The sequence below is a fragment of the Nerophis lumbriciformis genome, linkage group LG05 (assembly GCF_033978685.3).
Source record: "Nerophis lumbriciformis linkage group LG05, RoL_Nlum_v2.1, whole genome shotgun sequence".
Classification (NCBI taxonomy): Eukaryota; Metazoa; Chordata; class Actinopteri; order Syngnathiformes; family Syngnathidae; genus Nerophis; species Nerophis lumbriciformis.
The window spans coordinates 19996018-20018458 of NC_084552.2; the positions used below are offsets into that span (position 1 = coordinate 19996018).

The 22441-nt window shown below is 41.1% G+C and overlaps 1 protein-coding gene and 1 non-coding gene across 2 annotated transcripts in view; both read right to left on the bottom strand.

Moving 5' to 3' along the window:
• dtx4a (deltex 4, E3 ubiquitin ligase a) overlaps positions 1–21841 on the bottom strand; it is a 36203-nt gene extending 14362 nt beyond the window's left edge. The window contains exons 1-2 of the mRNA XM_061961154.2: positions 21463–21841; positions 16512–17553 (exon numbers count right to left, since the gene is read on the bottom strand). Coding sequence (XP_061817138.1) covers positions 16512–17553; positions 21463–21673 — 1253 coding nt within the window. The 5' untranslated portion in view covers positions 21674–21841. The remainder of the gene's footprint in view (positions 1–16511; positions 17554–21462) is intronic.
• Positions 21842–22033: 192 nt separating this feature from the next.
• Positions 22034–22105, bottom strand: trnaa-cgc (transfer RNA alanine (anticodon CGC)). Its single transcript has one exon. It is a non-coding gene; the product is annotated as a tRNA-Ala (tRNA).
• Positions 22106–22441: the final 336 nt, after the last annotated feature.

Below are 22441 nucleotides of genomic sequence, written 5' to 3' on the forward strand. Positions count from 1 at the left end.
GCAGTTAACTTTTACGGCTAATACCGAAGCATGCCGATTTGTTAGTACGCTACAAAAAAAGTTTCTCAGTGTTTGCTCTTATAATAACAATGTTGCTACAGTTTGGTTATTACACAGGTTACGGAACGTAAATTAAGTATTGTTGACGGGTTTGAAACGTTTTTCAAGTGATTTAGAGGTAGAATTAATTGCTCCCATTAGCTGCATTGCTAGCCCCCAAGAACGAGCCAATTTGTACATGTTAGAATGCAAAAAAAACCTAAACCCTTTTGTCTTCTTGTCTCTCATAATGATTGTGAACGATAATTCCAGTGCAGTTCCCCTTAAACAGTGATCAGTTTTTTTAATGTGCGATTAACACACATGCGTTCGGACTCCTTTTTCACCCACGGCCCATTCCGTAGCGTGGGGAAATGTAATGGCGTTCGGTTACTTTTGAGCCACAAGCTTGAAAATAGTGAGCAGAAATGGACAAAGAAAGGGGACATTATGGAAATCTCTGATCCAAAGCCATGGCAAGTTGTTCTCCTGACAAGACAGGACTATTCGGTGTAAGGCGAGTTTAGCGGGGGCTCCGTGGAAATGTGACCTTTTTTATATTTTATTGGCACTCCTACCAACTCCAGCCGTCAACTCTACCATACTTTTTACTGGCCTGTCGTGTGCAGCTTCTTTTTTGTGGATTGCGCCTGTAAGTTCTACGATGTCTGGCCGAGGGAAATACGACAAGCCAGTCCGCTCCGTCTCCGGATCCAGATGTAATGGAAGCGTCGGTTGTAAACTCTGGCTTTTTTGAGAGGATAAGTTGGAAGACGGACAAAATGCGAGCCGACGTCCTCGACAATCTTAAATCCGCTGTCAGTGGAGAGATAGCGGCTGTTATGGAACCATTCGAGATCAATCTCTAGTCCCATCATGAGCCTGGAGCTTGTTGCTAATGGTAATGCGCTAACCGAATTACGTATTAGCGTCAACAAGCTAACTGCCACCGTGGATCTCGTCTCTAAAAAATGTGATGATCTGTAGAATCATGTCCAAGTAGTGGGCTTCCCTGAGGTCTGTGAGAGCCTCTGTCCAACTGAGTTCACACGGCTGAAATTTGACGTCAAGCCAATGCTGGACCGTGCTCACCGGACCCTCTGCGCTATGCTAAGATAGCGAACCTCCTCGGCTGTGGTTGTGCGAGTGAATCTTTTTCAAGTCCGGAACCAGTTTCTACAAAAGGGAGGGTGAGGCTATCCCATATGGGCAAGAGGATTTAATTTGCTGCGGTGAAGTGAAAGACTTTGGACTTCTCTTTCCGGCGACGTTGCGGATCACTTTATCCAACGGACTAAAAATACCAGAAGAGTGAGATACCTTGCCTTTCTTTCTTTATACAAACACCGTTTCCATATGATTTGGGAAATTGTGTTAGATGTAAATATAAACGGAATACAATGATTTGCAAATCCTTTTCAACCCATATTCAATTGAATGCACTACAAAGACAAGATATTTGATGTTCAAACTCATAAACTTGATTTTTTTTTTTTGCAAATAATAATTAACTTAGAATTTCATGGCTGCAACACGTGCCAAAGTAGTTGGGAAAGGGCATGTTCACCACTGTGTACACGGCCTTTCCTTTTAACAACACTCAGTGAACGTTTGGGAACTGAGGAGACACATTTTTTAAGCTTCTCAGGTGGAATTCTTTCCCATTCTTGCTTGATGTACAGCTTAAGTTGTTCAACAGTCTGGGGGTCTACGTTGTGGTATTTTAGGCTTCATAATGCGCCACACATTTTCAATGGGAGACAGGTCTGGACTACAGGCAGGCCAGTCTAGTACCCGCACTCTTTTACTATGAAGCCACGTTGATGTAACACGTGGCTTGGCATTGTCTTGCTGAAATAAGCAGGGGCGTCCATGGTAACGTTGCTTGGATGGCAACATATGTTGCTCCAAAAGCTGTATGTACCTTTCAGCATTAATGGCGCCTTCACTGATGTGTAAGTTACCCATGTCTTGGGCACTAATACACCCCCATACCATCACAGATGCTGGCTTTTCAACTTTGTGCCTATAACAATCCGGATGGTTCTTTTCCTCTTTGGTCCGGAGGACACGACAACCACAGTTTCCAAAAACAATTTGAAATGTAGACTCCTCAGACCACAGAACACTTTTCCACTTTGTATCAGTCCATCTTAGATGAGCTCAGGCCCAGCGAAGCTGACGGCGTTGCTGGGTGTTGTTGATAAACGGTTTTCGCCTTGCATAGGAGAGTTTTAACTTGCACTTACAGATGTAGCGACCAACTGTAGTTACTGACAGTGGGTTTCTGAAGTGTTCCTGAGCCCATGTGGTGATATCCTTTACACACTGATGTCGCTTGTTGATGCAGTACAGCCTGAGGGATCGAAGGTCATGGGCTGAGCTGCTTACGTGCAGTGATTTCTCCAGATTCTCTGAACCCTTTGATGATATTACGGACTGTAGATGGTGAAATCCCTAAATTCCTTGCAATAGCTGGTTGAGAAAGGTTTTTCTTAAACTGTTCAACAATTTGCTCACGCATTTGTTGACAAAGTGGTGACCCTCACCCCATCCTTGTTTGTGAATGACTGAGCATTTCATGGAATCTACTTTTATACCCAATTATGGCACCCACCTGTTCCCAATTTGCCTGTTCACCTGTGGGATGTTCCAAATAAGTGTTTGATGAGCATTCTTCAACTTTATCAGTATTTATTGCCACCTTTCCCAACTTCTTTGTCATGTGTTGCTGGCATCAAATTCTAAAGTTAATGATTATTTGCAAAAAAAAAAATTTTCATCAGTTTGAACATCAAATATGTTGTCTTTGTAGCATATTCAATTGAATATGGGTTGAAAATTATTTGCAAATCATTGTATTTCGCTTATATTTACATCTAACACAATTTCCCAACTCATATGGAAACGGGGTTTGTATAGTCATATGCAAATATGATGCAATTGTTATCTCTGATCATGCTCCAATTTCAATGGATTTATTCTTTAAAAACCTGACAATCACAGGTGCGCCATGGCGTCTAAATTGGATTACTTTTAAATGAGGACTTTTATTTATTTTGCGTCAAATAATTTTTTTTTGTGGTTGAACAAGACTCCCAGTATGTCGACCTCTGTACTATGGGAGGCGCTGAAGGCATACATCAGGGGGAATATATATCCTATACAAATTATAATAGAAAACTCGGGAACTATAAATTTACTAGTTTGACACAACGCATATCCCTCACTGTTAGATCATTTGTACTCCACCTCTCAAAACCCAGACACTTATAGGGAAAGGCTCTCTCTAAAGGCAAAACTTGATGTCCTTACGACAGACTGTGCTACTGAACAAATGCTCCGTTCAAGATCTCCGTTTTATGAAAATGGCATTAAAGCTTGTAAATGATCAGCTAATCAACTACACCAGATATCAGCATCCCATTATATTCCGCAGATTCAATGCGATTCAGCTATAGTTAAAGATGATTTTGAGATCAATAATGTATTCAAGAATTTCTATGTGCCTCTCTACTCATCTTCTCATTGTTCTACTCCTGAGCTTGATAATTTGTTGCCAATCTGGGGGATGCCCTTGGTTGATCAGTCCGCCGCGGTAGAGTTAGAGAGACCAATTACTGTTGCGGAATTAAATGTTGCAGCGTTATCACTACAAAACTGAAAATCCCCGGGACCCGATGGCTATCCTCCCGAATTTTTCAAAACATGTTGGTAAAAGCTAGACCCCCAATCATTGGACATGTACAATGAATTGCTTTTATGTGGCTGCCTCCCGCAAACGCTCAACCAAGCTTCATTTTCCCTTTGTCGTCCACTAAATGTGGACTTTAAATTATTATTCAAACTGCTGGTTTCACGTCTGAATACTATTCTTCCTTCTATTATGAATGCGGATCAAAATGGGTTCAATCGGAAATGGCACTTCTTTTCTAATCTTCGACGTCTTTGCAATATATAGGGACGGCGTGACGCAGTGGAAGAGTGGCCGTGCGCGACCCGAGGGTCCCTGGTTCAATCCCCACCTAGTACCAACCTCGTCATGTCCGTTGTGTCCTGAGCAAGACACTTCACCCTTGCTCCTGATGGGTGCTGGTTAGCGCCTTGCATGGCAGCTCCCGCCATCAGTGTGAATGTGTGTGTGAATGGGTAAATGTGGAAGTAGTGTCAAAGCGCTTTGAGTACCTTGAAGGTAGAAAAGCGCTATACAAGTACAACCCATTTATCATTTTATTATCATTTATATTGTATGATGTGCCTGCTCTTAACACTGAAGAGGCAGTTATATCTATGGATGCTAAAAAGGCATTTGATCGAGTGAAGTGGAATTATCTGTTTTATGTGGAGAGATTCGGCTTTAGTAACAGTTTTATTTAACCCAAAACCAGTGAAGTTGGCTCGTTGTGTAAATCGTGAATAAAAACAGAATACAATGATTTGCAAATCCTTTTCAACCTATATTCAGTTTAATAGACCTCAAAGACAAGATATTTAACGTTCGAACTGGAAAACTGTTATTTTTTTGCAAATATTAGCTCATTTGGAATTTGATGCATGCAACATGTTTCAAAAAAGCTGGCACAAGTGGCAAAAAAGACTGAGAAAGTTGAGGAATACTCATCAAACACTTATTTGGAACATCCCACAGGTAAACAGGCTAATTGGGAACAGGTGGGTGCCATGATTGGGTATAAAAGCATCTTCCATGAAATGCTCAGTCATACACACACGAGGATGGGGCAATGGTCACCACTTTGTGAACAAATGCGTGAACAAATAGTCAAACAGTTTAAGTACAACATTTCTCAACAAGCTATTACTGCAGGGAATTTCGGGATTCCACCATCTACGGTCTGTAATATCATCAAAAGGTTCAGAGAATCTGGAGAAATCACTACACGTATGCGATGATATTACGGACCTTCAATTCCTCAGGCATCAAAAAGCGACATCAGTGTGTAAAGGATATCACTTCAGAAAACCACTGTCAGTAACTACAGTTCGTCGCAACATCTGTAAGTGCAAGTTAAAACTCTACTATGCAAAGCGAAAGCCATTTATCAACAACACCCAGAAACGCAGCCGGCTTCGCTGGGCTCGAGCTCATCTAAAATGGACTGATGCAAAGTGGAAAAGTGTTCTGTGTCTACAATTCAAATTGTTTTTGAAACCTGTGGACATCGTGTCTTCCGGACCAAAGAGGAAAAGAACCATCCGGACTGTTATAGGCGCAAAATTCAAAAGCCAGCATCTATGATGGTATGGTGGTGTATTAGTGCCCAAAGCATGGGTAACTTACACATCTGTGAAGGCACCATTAATACTAAACGGTACATTCAGGTTTTGGAGCAACATATGTTGCCATCTAAGCAACATCTTTTCCATGGACGCCCCTGCTTATTTCAGCAAGACAATGCCAAGCCATGTGTTACAACAGCGTGGCTTCGTAGTAAAAGAGTGCGGGTACTAGACTGGCCTGCCTGTAGTCCAGACCTGTCTACAATTGAAAGCGTAAAACACAACAACGGAGACCCCGGACTGTTGAAAAACTTAAGCTGTACATCAAGCAAGAATGGGAAAGAATTCCACCTAAAAATCTTCAACAATTGGTCTCCTTAGTTCTCAAATGTCTGCTGAGTGTTGTTAAAAGGAAAGGCCATGTAACACAGTGGTAAGAATGCCCCCTTGCCAACTTGTTGCAATGTGTTGCTGCCATTAAATTCTAAGTTAATGATTATTTGCAAAAAAAAAGTTTAGTTTCTCAGTTCGAACATTAAATATCTTGTCTTTGCAGTCTATTCAATTGAATACAAGTTGAAAAGAATTTGCAAATCATTGTATTCTGTTTTTATTTACGATTTACACAAGGTGCCAACTTCACTGGTTTTGTGTTTTGTAGATCATAAATCATGCTTCTCACCTGGAAAGCAGATGGCTGAGAATGTAATCCGCCATTTTTCATCTAAATGGGAATATATGAACATCCTGGCAGGCGCCATCCGAATGTCAGCAGACATTGCATGGTAAGTGATGTTTTATTATGTTTGTTGGCTCTCATGAAGTCTGCAGTGAGTAATCACTGATGTGGTTGAAAAAAAAGCAATCGTGATGCGTTTTTTAAATTAATGCGCTGGGTACGCTTAAAATGTTCAAAATACATAAAAATAAATGTTATTATAAATGTACCCATTGTTACATTACATATATACAGTACTTACATTATGTATATACAACCTTAATGGTTTATAAGCAGAATTGTAAGCAGACTTTTATCGAATTTAGTTAATATTTAGAATGCATTAAAAAAATATAACATCCATCGTCATGTCTCTCATAATGATTGTGAACGATAAGCAAAATAAAATAAAAAAAAGAAGTGCCGTTCCCCTTTAATACTTTGTCTTTGGTAATTGGCAAAAAGATTGAGCCAAATTCTGTGAGTGGACGATTTGGGCTAGCACCTCAGTCGTCTACTCTTAGCAACTCTAAAAAGAATCTTGTAGTATTCACTACTTTGTTGGCGAGAAGACTCATTGTGTTAAATGGGAAGGCAACAGCGCCTCATGCCACACCCACTGGATTAAAGATATTTTGTATTTTCTGAAAATGGATCAATTTAGGCTGAAAATAAACGGTTGTTGTGTGAAAATTCAGGAAGTATGGGGTGGTTTCCTAAAATATGTAAAAGAGGCTGATCTCAAATTTAACCCCGATTAAAAAGTAATTGAAATATAGATAATTGATGAGCCTTTTGTCTACTTTTGTGTGTCTCTGCATTGTGTTGGGGACACTCAGGAGCGCGATTGTCTGTGGCTCGGTGTCAATATTTGCCTGACGCATGTTTTTTTTTTCCTAGTTAATTTTATATACAATTTCTGTGGGTCACTTGTTCGGGGGAGAAAAAAAATCATTTGACATGTGTTTGATGGTATTTCTGGACTGTATATGCCAAAAATCCAAGAAACAAATGCTAAAAAAAAAAGCCAAGACCATTTTATCTTTGATCGCCGTGAGACGACATAATTGGAGCGAACGCGTGCTTGTAGAGAGAGAGAGCTTCATGTCCGTCTTTATGTTACAGTTGAGTGCATTGAAAAATAGAAAATGAAGATTGTTACTCTAACTGCTGTAGTAACCCCAAGGTGCTCTGAACCACCTGGAGCAGCAGCAGAGCTACGTCCGGATGCTCTCTGTGGACTATAGCTCTGCCTTCAATACAATAATCCCGGACAGACTCTGCAATAAACTGGACACTCTTGGCCTCCCCCCTCTCACAAACGCCTGGATAAGGGACTTCCTAACGGACCGACCCCAGAATGTGAGACTTGGCCCGCACCTCTCATCCTCCCGCAGGCTGAGCATCGGCTCCCCACAGGGCTGTGTGCTGAGCCCCCTCCTCTACTGCCTTTACACCCATGACTGCAGTCCGGCCCACAGTGACAACCTTACCGTCAAGTTCGCCGACGATACCACAGTGGTCGGGCTCATCTCCAGGGGTGACGAGGCTGCCTACAGAGAGGAGGTCCTGAAGCTGACGGCCTGGTCTTCGGAGAACAACCTCGCTCTCAACACCAGCAAGACCAGAGAGATCATCGTCGACTTCAGGAGGAGCAGCACCGACCCTGCCCCCCTCTACATCAACGGCGAGCGTGTAGAGAGGGTCCACACCTTCAGGTACCTTGGAGTCCACATCTCTAATGACTTCTCCTGGACAGTCAACACCACATCAATCGTCAAGAAGGCTCAGCAGCGGCTACACTTCCTTAGAGTCCTCGGGAAGTACAACCTGAAGCCTGACCTGCTGCTGACCTTCTACCGCTCGTCCATCGAGAGCCTGCTGACCTACTGTATTACGGTATGGTACGGCAGCTGCACTGCAGCAGACAGGGAGAGGCTGCAAAGAGTGGTCAAGACGGCTCAGAAGATCATCGGCCGCCCTCTCCCCTCTCTGACGGACATCTACACCTCCCGCTGCCTCAACAGAGCCAGTGCCATCATCAAGGACAGCACCCACCCTGGCTCTGACCTGTTCCACCTGCTGCCCTCTGGGAAGCGCTACAGGTGCATTAAAACCAAAACAAACAGGCTAAAGAACAGCTTCTTCCCCAGAGCCATAACCATCCTGAACGGACTGCCCCATTGTCCCTCATAACTGCCTTCTCTTCGGTGCAATAACCCATTCCACCAACCACCCTGTTTTTGTTTTGTTTTTTCATGTATATATTCATTTCACACCATATTCATTTCACTTCTACATTTTTTATATTTCTATATATTTGCACATTGTTTTTCTAGCATGCACACATCGCACTGTATGGAATGGCCTCAATCTCGTTACCTTGTGTAATGACAATAAAGCTGATTCTGATTCTGAAGATGGAATAAAACCTCAGCAAAAAACATATGGTAGAGAAAAAAGTTTAGAGTCACTTTTATTGGAGACCTTCGTCAAAAAAATGTCAAGAAAACCTCTTGTCATTCCAATCACACACTTCCGGCTTCACAATAATAGCGCGTCGCATCCCGTTTACCACCATAACAAAATGAAAAATTGTTTTACATTACGATCATGCTTTGTCAAAGATGGTTTGAAATGTAATCTGTAATACCTAAATAAATGTTTTCTGGCATATTGAAATGCAGTGTGTATTCTTTTACAACATGTTCTTATTGATAGTCCTCAATTAAGGAATGTTTAGCAGGTTGAATATTACATTTTATTAATAAATACAGAAGGTTCAAACATTGTCATGCAGAAATATGAAGACCAGCAACTTGTAGAACATGTAATGTACAGAATATAAGAAGCATTTATTCAGGTAGAAATATCCGAGACTACATTACCAAATATCTTTGACAATCAAAGCAAGAATTTAACAATCCACATTTTGTGTTATATTGCGAGAAACTGGTATCTAAACATGGAAGTGTAGCTCCTCCTCTGAATGCAAGTGCTCCTACAGCAGGAATACAAATTATGTATTCCTATAAAATACAAGAGCTAGCAAGGCACCAATGTTTTTTCTTATTCTCATTAAAAGCTTGTTTATGTCCTTTTTATGTTGGGCTGTCTAAAAAAGCATGTTTACATGCATTTCATTAAAAACAAATTACTTGTCCGGTTATGGTGACAAAACTTTATAATTATCTGTCTAGGGCAGGGGTGCTCAATACGTCGATCGCGATCTACCAGTCGATCGCAAAAGTAGTATTGGTAGATCGCATTACATTAAAAAAAAAAAAATATATATATATATATATATTTTTTTTTTTTTTTTTTTTTTTTTTTATGTAATGCAAATTGACGCCAGCCTATCATCCACCCCGTCTTTTGATTGATAAACAGGGCAGCCAGTCAGATGACACTTAGGTCACTGCGCATGCGCAAACAACGGCGCGCATGCGCAAACAACGGCGCTCAGTGCAGCAAAGCTAACAAGCTTGTCAGTGAGTTACCACCAATTTTCAGCCATCGGTTTTTTCTCTTAAGTGTATAAAAATGAGTGGGGGAGCTGGACCAAGTAAGAAGACAAAAACTTATCACTTTCATACGGAATGGGTGGAGGACTTTTTTTTCACGATGACATTTTCGAAGTGCGTTTGCCTCATCTGCCAATCTGTCATTGCAATACCATCCATCCATCCATCCACCAAAGAAGGGAAATGTGGAGCGGCATTTTCGGACTATTCATGGAAAATACGACACCGACTTCCCGCTGAAAAGCGAGCTGAGAAAGAGAAAGGTGAAGGAACTGAAATCCCAGTTGTCCGGACAGCAGTCATTTTTCACACAACAAACTTCAAAAGCGAAAGTCGCCACCGAAGCATCATTCCGGGTGAGTCACATCATCGTTAATAACAAGAAGTCCTTCCAAGACGGAGAGATGGTAAAGGAGGCATTCGTTGAAGCAGCTGACTCATTGTTCCGAAACTTTAAAAATAAGGCAGAAATATTATCTTCGATCAAAGCTGTCCAGCTGTCAAGATGTGCAGTTACACGTACGGCGCTGTGAAGCCATCGCTGAGGATAGAACCCAGCAACTTTGGACGGACATCGGAGATTGCGAGTGTTTCTCACTACAGTTGGACGAATCTACGGACGTGAGTGACACAGCCCAGATGTGCATTTTCATCCGTATGGTGTTTAGTGATATCACTACAAAAGAAGAGCTATCAATTACTGCCCATGAAAGAACAGACGCGAGGAGAGGACATATTTCAGTCGTTTAAAAACTTTATGGAGAAAACTCAGCTACCAGTGTACAAACTGATGTCCATCACCACGGATGGAGCTCCCGCAATGGTTGGCCGCTTGAATGGATTTATTGCCAAGTGCAGGCAGGACGATGATTTCCCGGACTTCCTAAATTACCATTGCATAATCCACCAACAAGCGTTATGCGCTAAAATGCTCAACATGAAGGAGATCATGGATGTTGCAATGAAGATCGCTTGTTCTATTCGCGCCAGATCTCTTCAAAGATGGTTATTTCGTGCACATCTGGAGAAGGCTGACTGCGACCACTCTGAGTTGTTGCTGCACACTGACGTGAGATGGCTTAGTCGAGGGAAATTCCTGCAAAGATTTCGAGAGCTCTGTCCAGAGATTAAGGAGTTTTTCCGTGTAGCAGCTGGACATGCAGAATACACGCAACTAAATGACGGTCAGTGGCTGTTAGACTTGGCATTTTTAACCGATCTGACCAACATGTTGAATGATCTTAATCTAGAGCTGCAAGGAAAAGACAAAACAGTGATCAATATGATCAGCTCAGTTAATGCTTTCAAACAAAAGATGAAACATCTCTCCTCAAAGCTGCAGCGCCATGATTTGGCAAACTTCCAGAACCTGGCGTCAGAGCTGGAGATGCAAGGGAAGGCCTGTGTGCAACTTGACAGTGCACGCTACACAGAGCAAATTGACAATTGTCTGTCAGAGTTTGACAAACGCTTTCAAGACTTTTCTTTGCTCGAGCCAGTCGCTACATTCATGTGCTATCCTTTTCGGGAAGATGCTGAGGTTGATTCCCTCGCATCACAAATTGCAACACTACTGGAGTGGAAGATGAGATTTTGACACTGCAAGCCGGCATTGAGCTGAAGTCCAGAGCTCATGGACAGTTCTGGAACTTACTCACAAAGGTAAAGTACCCCAACATCAGGAAATGTGCTACCTCCTTGACTGCATTATTCGGCTCCACTTATTTATGTGAGTCAGCCTTTTCCCACATGAAGATCATTAAGTCCAAGTACCGTTCCACCATGACGGATGAACATTTGGAAGTGTGCTTGAGGCTGGCTGTCAGCAGCTACTGTCCGGACTATGCATCCCTGACTGATTCAATTCAGTGCAAGTCATCAGAGTAAACTCGGGTAATGACAAAAAATGTACATAGTTAATTGTGTTGTGTTGTGCAATATTGGCTCATGCGGTTATGCATGTACATCAACATACATTGTTGATATAAAGAATCCTCAATATATTTAGAAATAAATATATGTTTTGCATTTTTGTAGTAGGTACATCATTTTGACTTGATCATTTTATAAGTAGCTTGCATGCTGAAAAAGTGTGAGCACCCCTGATTCTTGTATTATCATTAAACACCTTTAATTTATTAACAATATTAACTATATGTGTTAAACATGCTTACATTATCATTAAACACCTTTAACTTGTTAACAAAAACATATATTTCATAAATAAGTAAATATAAATTATATATATGAAGGAGGTAGATCCCCACGACTTGATCAATTGAAAAGTAGCTCGCCTGCAGAAAAAGTGTGAGCACCCCTGGTCTAGGGTATATGTATTAAAGACGAAGAATTATATTGATCTGTGATTAATCGTGATTATTTTTGAGTTAAATTGTCACGGCGTGGACTCGAACCTCCGCTGGCAGCGCGCTCAGACACGCCCCTGCTCGCGCTGAGCACAGCACGCCCACACAGCAACAAGCCTGCAGACAATCACTAATCAGCGCACCTGGACCTGATGAGAGGGAGCGGCATAAAAGACCAGCGGACCCGAGGAACCTTTGCCAGAACGTCGCTCATCTTCCCAGTAAGCATCACGTCTGGCATTCCCTCCCCTGTGCCTTGCTCGCCTTCTTTTTGGTCTCTCCGTGTCTCCCATGTTCATGTCCCTTGTGTCTCCCGCAGTGACTTCCCTGTCATCCGTGATCATGTTTTGCCTCTCGACAACCATCCGGATTCCTGACTGCCTTCCTCGATCCCTGCTCGGACACGGACTACGCTGCCTCGCTCTTACCCTCAACCCCTTGCCTGTTTACGGACTGCCTCTTCGCCTTGCCCCCCCCCCCCCCCCCCCTTGATTCGACGAGAGATACATCCAACACTCACAGACAACAACCCCTGCTAACATTTACACTATGAATTATACACATAGCCTACACCCATTCACTCAGGGTAGCATACACATGCCACGTAATCATCAAAGGTTTAAATAAACCTTGTAAACCGCAGTTCTGCCTTGGTTGTCGCCTCCTTCCCTTCTCTGTACATAACATAAATATGAACAAACAGCAATTAATCTCGATTAAATATTTTATTTGTTTGATAACCCTAATTTTGATTTAAAATTGGCAAAAACAATCTTCAAATAGAGGCACAGCAGCATATCATAAACTGCCAGGACTAGTCTATTTTAATACTGCAAACTGCAAAGATAATTAAGCTTATTTTGCCTGCATTGTGTCCATATTTTTCTGCAAATGTTAACATATTTCTGTTAAAATTGTATTTAAAAATACAGTCTTAATTGAGAAGCACTGCAGCATATCAAGTACTGTTGGGACTATTCCAATTGTTAAGAAAAACACAGAAGAAGTAGAAAAAAAAATATTTTTGCGAAAGTTTGCACATTTTCATGAAAAACAAGTGAATCCTGATTTGGACAATACCTGCTACAAGCCATCACTAGTCATATAGCAGAATGTTTTTGAAAATAAATTACTTATCATGAAAGCAAAGAAAATATTAATTTGCAAAAACAAAAAAGAAAATAGATTCATAAAAAAAATAGAGGGTTGGATATTTAAAAAAAAAAGAATGGCGAACAACTATTTTGTTGTTATATATATACTTGTTTTGTTTACATTTCAAAAAGATTCTCATGAAAACATATTTTTTCATTCACATTTTGTATAAGTTTCATTAAGTTTTAATTGCAAAGAAATAATTTTTTGGGTTGCAAATCAGCTTCAATCTTGTGGGCGAGGCCCGCTCTCAACAATATGTTAGAAGTCTTGAATGATGACGAGACGACTGATTACTTCCACTCTCACAAGATGAGGAGAGTATTGTCCCTTCTATGTTTTGTACTATGAATCAAATTAGAGTTACCCAGGATCTCTTCTTTGATTTCTCTTTATCCAGGATACATTTGAGGATTACGTCACAGTATGCAATACAGTGGGACCTCAAATTACGATCAGCTCATTAAACAAACTTTAGAATTGACAAACCACAGGCCGAATAAAAAAAATGCTTTGTTGTACGAACCTTGTGTCTGTGTACGAACGTTTCATCCAACCATTGTGTGTCTGCACTGCAGCCATTTTGTGCCAGGCAGCACATCCATTGTGGGTGGCTGATCGTTATATGGTGCGCACTACTGATGCAGTGCTGCTGTAAGCTACTTTGTGTGCTTTTCAGGTGTTATACTTTTTTATAGCATTTCTAGTTTTGCTAGTTTAAAATGAGTGCAAATAAAGCAATTCAATAATAATGTGAAACATTTATGAAGTATCCACAGCGTTGTCGAGACTGCCTCCTCCTCCCCTTTTTTTGGTTGCACTATAAAAAAGTTAACCAACAGGGCAAAGTGTAATTTATTTGAGCTCCGCCCACTTTCTTTCGCCATTGGACACATATTTCCTGGGTCTCACGGACCACATCCGGAACCAGATGATTCCCTTGGAGACTCTGAAAAAAGCTTGACGACGACCCTCATCGCCCTCGCGGTGTGCATTGAGCGTCGTCTCAACGTCCAAGAGGAGGACCGGCTTCTGCAGCAGTAGGAGCACCTCTGCCTACCAACAATCAACTTCTGCACCTGCGCCAAGGTTATTATCGTTGACAAAAACAAAACAAAAAAACGGCGAAAACTAGAATTGAAAAAACATATTTGTTAACTGAAATATATAAAAACTATAATTAAAAGAAAACTACTTAAACTAACTGAAACTGTCTTGTGTGTTTACAAGACTAACTAAAATGTCCTGAAATTATCGATAGCATTCCCTTCGTTTCATCAACAAATGATGCGTAATTCTGCAATGAATATATTACCGTATTTTCCGGACTATAAGGCGCACTTAAAATATTTTTTTCCCCTCAAAACTCCACAGCGCGCCTTATAACCCGGTGCGCCTAATGCACAGAATAATTCTGCTTTTTCTTACCGACCTCGAAGCAATTTTATTTGGTACATGGTGTAATGATAAGTGTGACCTGTAGATGGCAGTCAAACATAATATATAAATGATAAATGATAAATGATAAATGGGTTGTACTTGTATAGCGCTTTTCTACCTTCAAGGTACTCAAAGCGCTTTGACACTACTTCCACATTTACCCATTCACACACACATTCACACACTGATGGAGGGAGCTGCCATGCAAGGCGCTAACCAGCACCCATCAGGAGCAAGGGTGAAGTGTCTTGCTCAGGACACAACGGACATGACGAGGTTGGTACTAGGTGGGGATTGAACCAGGGACCCTCGGGTTGCGCACGGCCACTCTACCACTGCGCCACGCTAGACTGCACTATGATGGCAATATGACTCAAGTAAACAACACCAACATTTTATATGTTCCATTGAAAATATAGAACATTACACACGGCGCTCAAAAATCCATCAAAAATGTTTTAGTACGACTTTGGTAAGCAATGAAGCCGCACCGCTTGAAGTGCTTCAACATACGAGTATTATTATGGTGTGTGTATAAGGTAAGACATATTATCTGGCGTTTTGTTTCGCAATATTATGCAAAAGCAACTTTTCTTACCTTCCGGTACCTGCTGATCTGTCTTCGGGATCTGCATAAATCAAGTCAATAAGCTTCTTCTTGTTACGGGACATTCATCCTCCGCTGTTGCCATTTCTAATACAAAGTAGTGTAAAGTTCTTACTTATATCTGTCAGTAAACTCGCCATGAAAGCGCTAAAACATACCGGTGTAGTGAGTTTACATAATTCACCCAAGGAGAGTTCCGGTCGGATGTTTTTTCACGGGACACATTTCCGGTGTTGTTTTCGGATTAGGAGATGCTGCTTTGTTATTGATTTAAGTAAAGTCTGAATGTCATTAAAACAATTAGCTCCATCTTTTGACACTTCTTCCACGCCCGTCCTTGCACGCTACACCGCTACAACAAAGATGACGAGGGGAAGAAGTTGCCGAAGGTGAGCCACGTAAATAAGACCGCCCACAAAATGGCGCATCCAGAAGCGACTGTCAGATAGCAACTTGAAGATGATCTGTAAAACATAATCTATGCAACACTTTCACCAAAGAACCACCATTCCATGTTATGTAGACCACAAGGAAGTGTTTTCAATTTAGAAAAAAATAATAACAATATGACTCCTTTAATGCGCCTTATAATCCGGTGCGCCCTATGGTCCGGAAAATACGGTATCTTTTTTATACAGTATTCAACTCTGTATGTATTGTCTCCAAATAGCCTACAATAAAAGAATACATACGTACACTTGCTGTTTCATAATATTGAGTGACTCATTTTAATTGCCAGTTCTTTCTTAAATAAACCAAGTTCACTGGCTGTTTTATTTGCAATTTGTATGTATAATTTAATGAAGATGATAAATTCTTTACTAAAACTTACCTGAATAAATATATATTTTTTTGTCTATGTGAGATTAATGCAGTGTCATATACAGTGCCATCCATCCATCCATTTTCTACCGCTTATTCCCTTCGGGGTCGCTGGAGCCTATCTCAGCTACAATCGGGCGGAAGGCGGGGTACACCCTGGACAAGTCGCCACCTCATCGCAGGGCCAACACAGATAGACAGACAACATTCACACTCACATTCACACACTAGGGCCAATTTAGTGTTGCCAATCAACTTATCCACAGGTGCATGTCTTTGGAGGTGGGAGGAAGCCGGAGTACCCGGAGGCTGTGTATATATATATAAATACGGTATATATATATATATATATATATATATATATATATATATATATATATTGCATAAATAGACAACTTTCTCTCCATCCATCTTGCACTGTCAAGACTTAATAAGTTCAAACTACTAAAAATGAAACACATTTGTAAGTTAGCATGGAGAATGGTTTGTGGAGAATGATGCAGGGTGTCACCGTGAATAGTAAATTCACATGTCACAAAATACCTGTTAGCTTGCTAGCTAATGACAGATAGGGTCATACTGGAGGGTTAGGGTCTACTCACCCTGACGCAATGAGGGCCCGGGACTGTGCCATGGCGATACGCTGTAATGCTGGTCGACTCAAACCTGCCAGGCTGGACCGAGGTGGCACAGGGGCGGAGCCGGATGATAAAGACAACGGCCCTAGGACACGGGCGGAAGGTGAAGGCGTACAGGTGGAGATGAGAGGCTGGCCTGAGGCAGCGGTGGAGGAGGGTGGCGGAGGCAAGGGGGGAAGCGGCGGAGGGGGTAGAGTCGGGGGTGGGGGGCGATAGGAGTTAAGGGACATGGCAGCAGTGGCTGAGCCCAACAGGGACAAAGAGTGAGCAAATCCTCCACCCATGCCAAGACTTCCGAGACCACTACCACCCGCCATACCCCCCACTACACTGGGGCCACCTGTTGCTCCAACCATGGACGTCCTGTGTGGGGACCGCGAGAGGGACGGCAACCGTGGTAGGGTCAGGGAGTAGGGTAGGTGGCTGCTAAGTTTGGGACTGGGCGGTTTAGTCTGTGGGGCTGGTCTCCGCCCTAGAGTTTGAGCATTTGACACGGTACCCGCTTTAACACTCAAGAGAAGCATGCATTGCTGACAGGCACAGGGCGGCCCCAAGGAGGTGATCGCTGAAGCAGGGAGTGCCCCACTGGGGTAGGCGCTCCCGTTCCCTGTGCCCGCACTGCCCATCCTGATGCCCACGCTCCCTCCGGGTATATCCACCCCCACTGGTCCTCCACTCTGATGCACAGACCCCCACGGGTGGTGCGATTTTGGTAGGGGCCCAGACACTAATGGGTATGCCAGATCGGAGCGGCGCTGGATCCGCCTGCAGCGTTGCGTCTGTTCGTTGATTTGGGTCATGCTTCCGAAGTCAATGAGGTAGCAGAAACCCAGTGGCGCCAGGTCCAGCCAGGGTTGGTGGCGGTCACGTGCCGCCTGGATCGCGATCCCCACCTCTGTGTCGTACGCCGTCCAGCTACCCACGTCGTTTTCCCACTCCCACAGCCAACCCTGACCGGGAGCTGACGTTGGGTCATAGAAGCTCCGTCGTACCGGTCTGAGAGTACCTGAGGAAAAACAGAAGTTATATTACAAGTCCTGTCCTTGTAACTCTGCCTAGTGGGCGTGGCTTGCAGATACCACATTTTCATTGGCCTACAGAAAACATAAAGGATGTAACGGTATTGTAAACACCATGGTATTGCGGTTTTCTAAGTCTTCACAATGTTGCATGTGATGGTATCAAACTAGGGTTGTACAGTATACTGGTACTAGTATAGTACCGCAATAGTAATGAATCATATTCGGTACTATACCGCCTCTAAAAAGTTCCCCCCGCCCCACCATTGCTGGTTTTACGAGCAGAGGAGCATGTTCGGCAACGCACAATCACGGAGTACTTACAAGCAGACGCAGTGTGTAGACAGAAAAGGGAGAATGGACGCATTTTGGTTTAAAAACTAAAGATAAAGGTGAAGCTATAACACTGAAACGCCCTCAGGAAGAGGTGCTTTAAAACATTAGCTAAAAACATTAACGTTAGCTAGCGGCTAACGTCCAGCCGCAGTCTGCAGTGTTTTAGCTTCTTCTAAATGACTAATCCTATTAACAATAAACAAACAAGTAGATTAACAATTCAATTACTACCACTTGTCCTTAATAATTTTGACAATATAATGAATGAAAAATGACACAATATGTTACTGCATATGTCAACAGGCAAATTAGGAGCCTTCGTTTGCTTACTTACTAATAAAAGAAAAGTTGTCTCGTATGTTCACTATTTTATTTAAGGACAAAATTGCAACATATGTTTAATGTACTGTAAGATTTGTTGTTAAAATAAAGCCAATAATGCCATTTTTTGTGGTCCCCTTTATTTAGAAAAGTATTGAAAAGTATCGAAATACATTTTGGTACCGGTACCAAAATATTTGTATCGGGACAACACTATATCAAACAAAAATTTGGTGTGTATTTTTTCCTCCGGTGCTTTAGCGGTGGCCGGGTCTGAAAAGAAACTACTTCTCCCAGAATACTCTGCCCAGCACAGGATCGGCAAGGTGGGGGCTTGGAACGTTTCCTAGATAAAAGGAATTATTTTTTCCGACATTAACGGGAAATAAGAGCAAACTGAAAGCTACTTGATGAATCCTCAATTCATCCATCCAATTTCTACCGCTTGAAACAATGGATGTTCTAGAATTCTTTCAAATTTCGCTGCTTCCTCGAAAAAAGCTAGCAGTGGCGTAAAACGTGATTAAAACAAAAATGTAAGCTAGCATTGCTTGCGTCAATGTGAACTTCCTCACGGTATCATTGTCAATATGCTTGCTGGTCAGAAGAGGCAATGAAAGAAACATACTTTAAAACCACTGCTACCTAGTACACGAGGCACACGCGGCAGCTGTTTCCATGAGTATTTTGCTCGAGGCAAATAATTGAAATATTTGCGGTTGTGCGCATTCGCGCGAACACTCAGTAGCTTTGGGCAGCAGACATCGATGGGTAGCAGTTACCGACAGACTATTCTCTGCACTTAAAATATTTGTTTATTGCAATAAATATGACTAGAACATTCGAGCATCATGTTTGTGTTCAATTACAGCAAGTGGGTTGACCCTAAACTTGACTGCCACTTTATTTGACACACTATGGCATTTTTAAGTCTTCTTTGGGACATACAGTATACCACAATAATAAAGTACTGTGGCCTTAATACCGTGATAATATCGTATAATGACATTTTGATCCTGTTACATCCCTACATTATAGTGATATTACAGTTTTTCTGTATGCTCTTCTTTCTTGTACTTGCTGAACATTATAAAGCCTGCCTAGCAACAAGTGACCAGTAGAGTGAAAATATGAAGAAATTAAACATCTTCTTTTTTGGTCTGTCTAGATACAAAATTCCAAATTGTGATTGGTTGACGTTTTCTCTCTTATTAGTAAGTCTGAACTTGTATATAAGACTGCTTACTACAAAACATCCAATTAAAAATCTTTGGGGTAGAGCTGCAACAATTAATAGATTGATTCGATTAGAAAAAAAGCTTTGATTTATATTCCATTGCTTTGATTAATCTTTTAATGAGTTTAACTAATAAAAATGGATAAAATCAAGATCGCATAGAGCGGCGGGAACTTTAAATAGGTAGACATAGTTTCGGGGGGGCTGTGATCTGTCTGGTGGCGAACAGTATAGAGTAGTCTCCATTTTTTATATTTATTTTGATTAATGCACAAATGTTAAAAGTGCAATTTCAATGTTTATGGTGTGCATCTATTAGGAAAAAAGTTATAATAAATTGCTACGGCAAGCAGAAACATTTTTGTTAATTCCAACTTTTTCACCTAAACTACGCATTGACCAACAAAATCTGTTTTATCCGATTACTCAATCAATTGAACAAACTAATCGATAGATTACTCAATTACTAAAATGATCGATAGCTGCAGTCCTATTGTGGGGTGACCTAAAGGGAGGCTGCGCACGAGAAGTGCCTTCGCCATCTGACACATTTGGAGCACACCTGCAAGGACGACTGGGCAAGTAAAATGCATTATAACAGGGGTCCCATTGGGTTAAAACAATTTGGCCGTGGGCCGGACTGTATTCATGTATTCACATATACATACATATATATATATATATATATATATATATATATATATATATATATATATATATATATACACATATATATATATATATATATATACACACATGTATATATATATATATATATATATATATATATATATATATATATATATATATATATATATATATATATATATATATATATATATATATATATATATATATATATATATATATATATGGCGCAGTGGAAGAATGGCCGTGCGCGACCCGAGGGTCCCTGGTACAATCTCCACCTAGTACCTTGCTCCTGATGGGTGCTGGTTAGCGCCTTGCATGGCAGCTCCCTCCATCAGTGTGTGAATGTGTGTGTAAATGGGTAAATGTGGAAGTAGTGTCAAAGCGCTTTGAGTACCTTGAAGGTAGAAAAGCGCTATACAAGTACAACCCATTTATCATTTATATATATATATATATATATATATATATATATATATATATATATATATATATATGTATATATGTATACATATATGCATATATGTATGTATATATATATATATATATATATATATATATATATATATATATATATATATATATATATATATATATATATATATATATATATATATATATTCCTCGCACACTAATTGACTAAAAGAGCGCGCACTTACCGATGACGTCACGTTATCGATGGGAAAATGCATTTTTAGACAATATGATTTGCCTGAGCGGCTAGGAGACACCAAGAGTAACAAGCGGTAGAAAATGGATTAGAAAGGACAGATTTGTAAAAAAAAAATGTACATAAACTTTGGACTTCCCGCGGGCCGGATTTTGGACGCTGGCGTAGTTTGGGGACCCCTGCATTATAATAAATCAATTAGAACTATTGAATTTAAATAAATATATCTATCTTATTGCACATTTTTGTACTTATATTATATTTTAATGTCACCTACTAATATTTAATACATTTTCAGCACTCCTGCAAAGAAATAAAAATAACAAATGAAAATGTATACATTTAAAATAATGCATAAATAATTTGAGTGTATTGTCTTGCATCTTTGGTTGCTGCCTATAGAAACAAACAGGGTTTGTATTGGTCAAACAAACTTGTCCATTGATGCATATTTTTAAGAGGTAAAACAACAGTTTTAGGGAGGATTGTGATTTTGCATGAGCAAAACCTGACTAGTATTTCCAAACAGGGGCGTGTTCAGTGCACTAGGTGTGCATCTATTGTGACTGTGCATGACACTGACTTACAATGAAAACGACTGCACAAAACGACGTCATTTGGTTTTTACAGCCCCTTTCAAAAAAGCTGAGCAATAATAACAACACCGCGGTGTCTTTTTACCTGTGTCTTGGCGGAACTGGTGCATGGACTGCAAATCGACAATGTAGGGCGAGAGGCGAGAGTCCACTTGGCCGAGGACGACCACACTAGCACACCGAGGGTCGCTCCGGATGACCGCCTCGATGTGGCGACACACGGCCGGACTGTATGGCCGCCAGCGGCCGTGCTCGTTCAGCCATTCCCAGACGACCACGGCGGAGGCTAGTAGCATCCTCCTGCAATGATGGCGGCGGCATAATAATAACAAAAAAAAACGTCGCTCAATGCAAAAGCCATCAACATGGCGGTGATTGGTAATAATAATAGTGGTTATTATAATTTCAGACAGCACAGAGTTGCTTGTGCTGCATCCATCTTGCAATCATGTTGTTATTAACATATTTGGAGGCAAATCTTCCATGTTTGTAGTTCCGGTGTATTTTTTTTTTTTTTGCCTACGATAATAGCCAATCCAAACCCTTCCTTGTTCTAGCCAATCAAAAATATGCTCTCATAAACGTATGTGACTTAAAACTCTTAGAAAACATTGACTGCTTGCATTAAATGCTTTAAGTATCATAATAGTAGCATTTGGAGATGCCGGGGATTGAACCCGAGACCTCGTACATGCGAAGCACGCGCTCTACCACTGAGCTACATCCCCATAAGCCTGATGTCTCCCATTATTGCAAACATGAAGAAAGTAAAATACATCAATTGGAAAGTTTCTTTCAAAGATGCTGTTTGACACTTGTTCAAAAATAAATTTTTCAAACCAAAAATTAGAACAAACACGCTTTTGTGGTTTAACAGATCTTTTTGACATGTCTATATATAGTTACGTCATTACGTGGTAAAAGCCGGAATAGATTTTGACACTGACTTACATGAGGTTGTATTCACCTGACGTCACGTCAGGCTCATTAACTATGCAAGGCTTGACTTGGTGGGCCAGCGACAGTCTGTCGCCATCATACTTGCCAACCCTCCCGAATTTTCC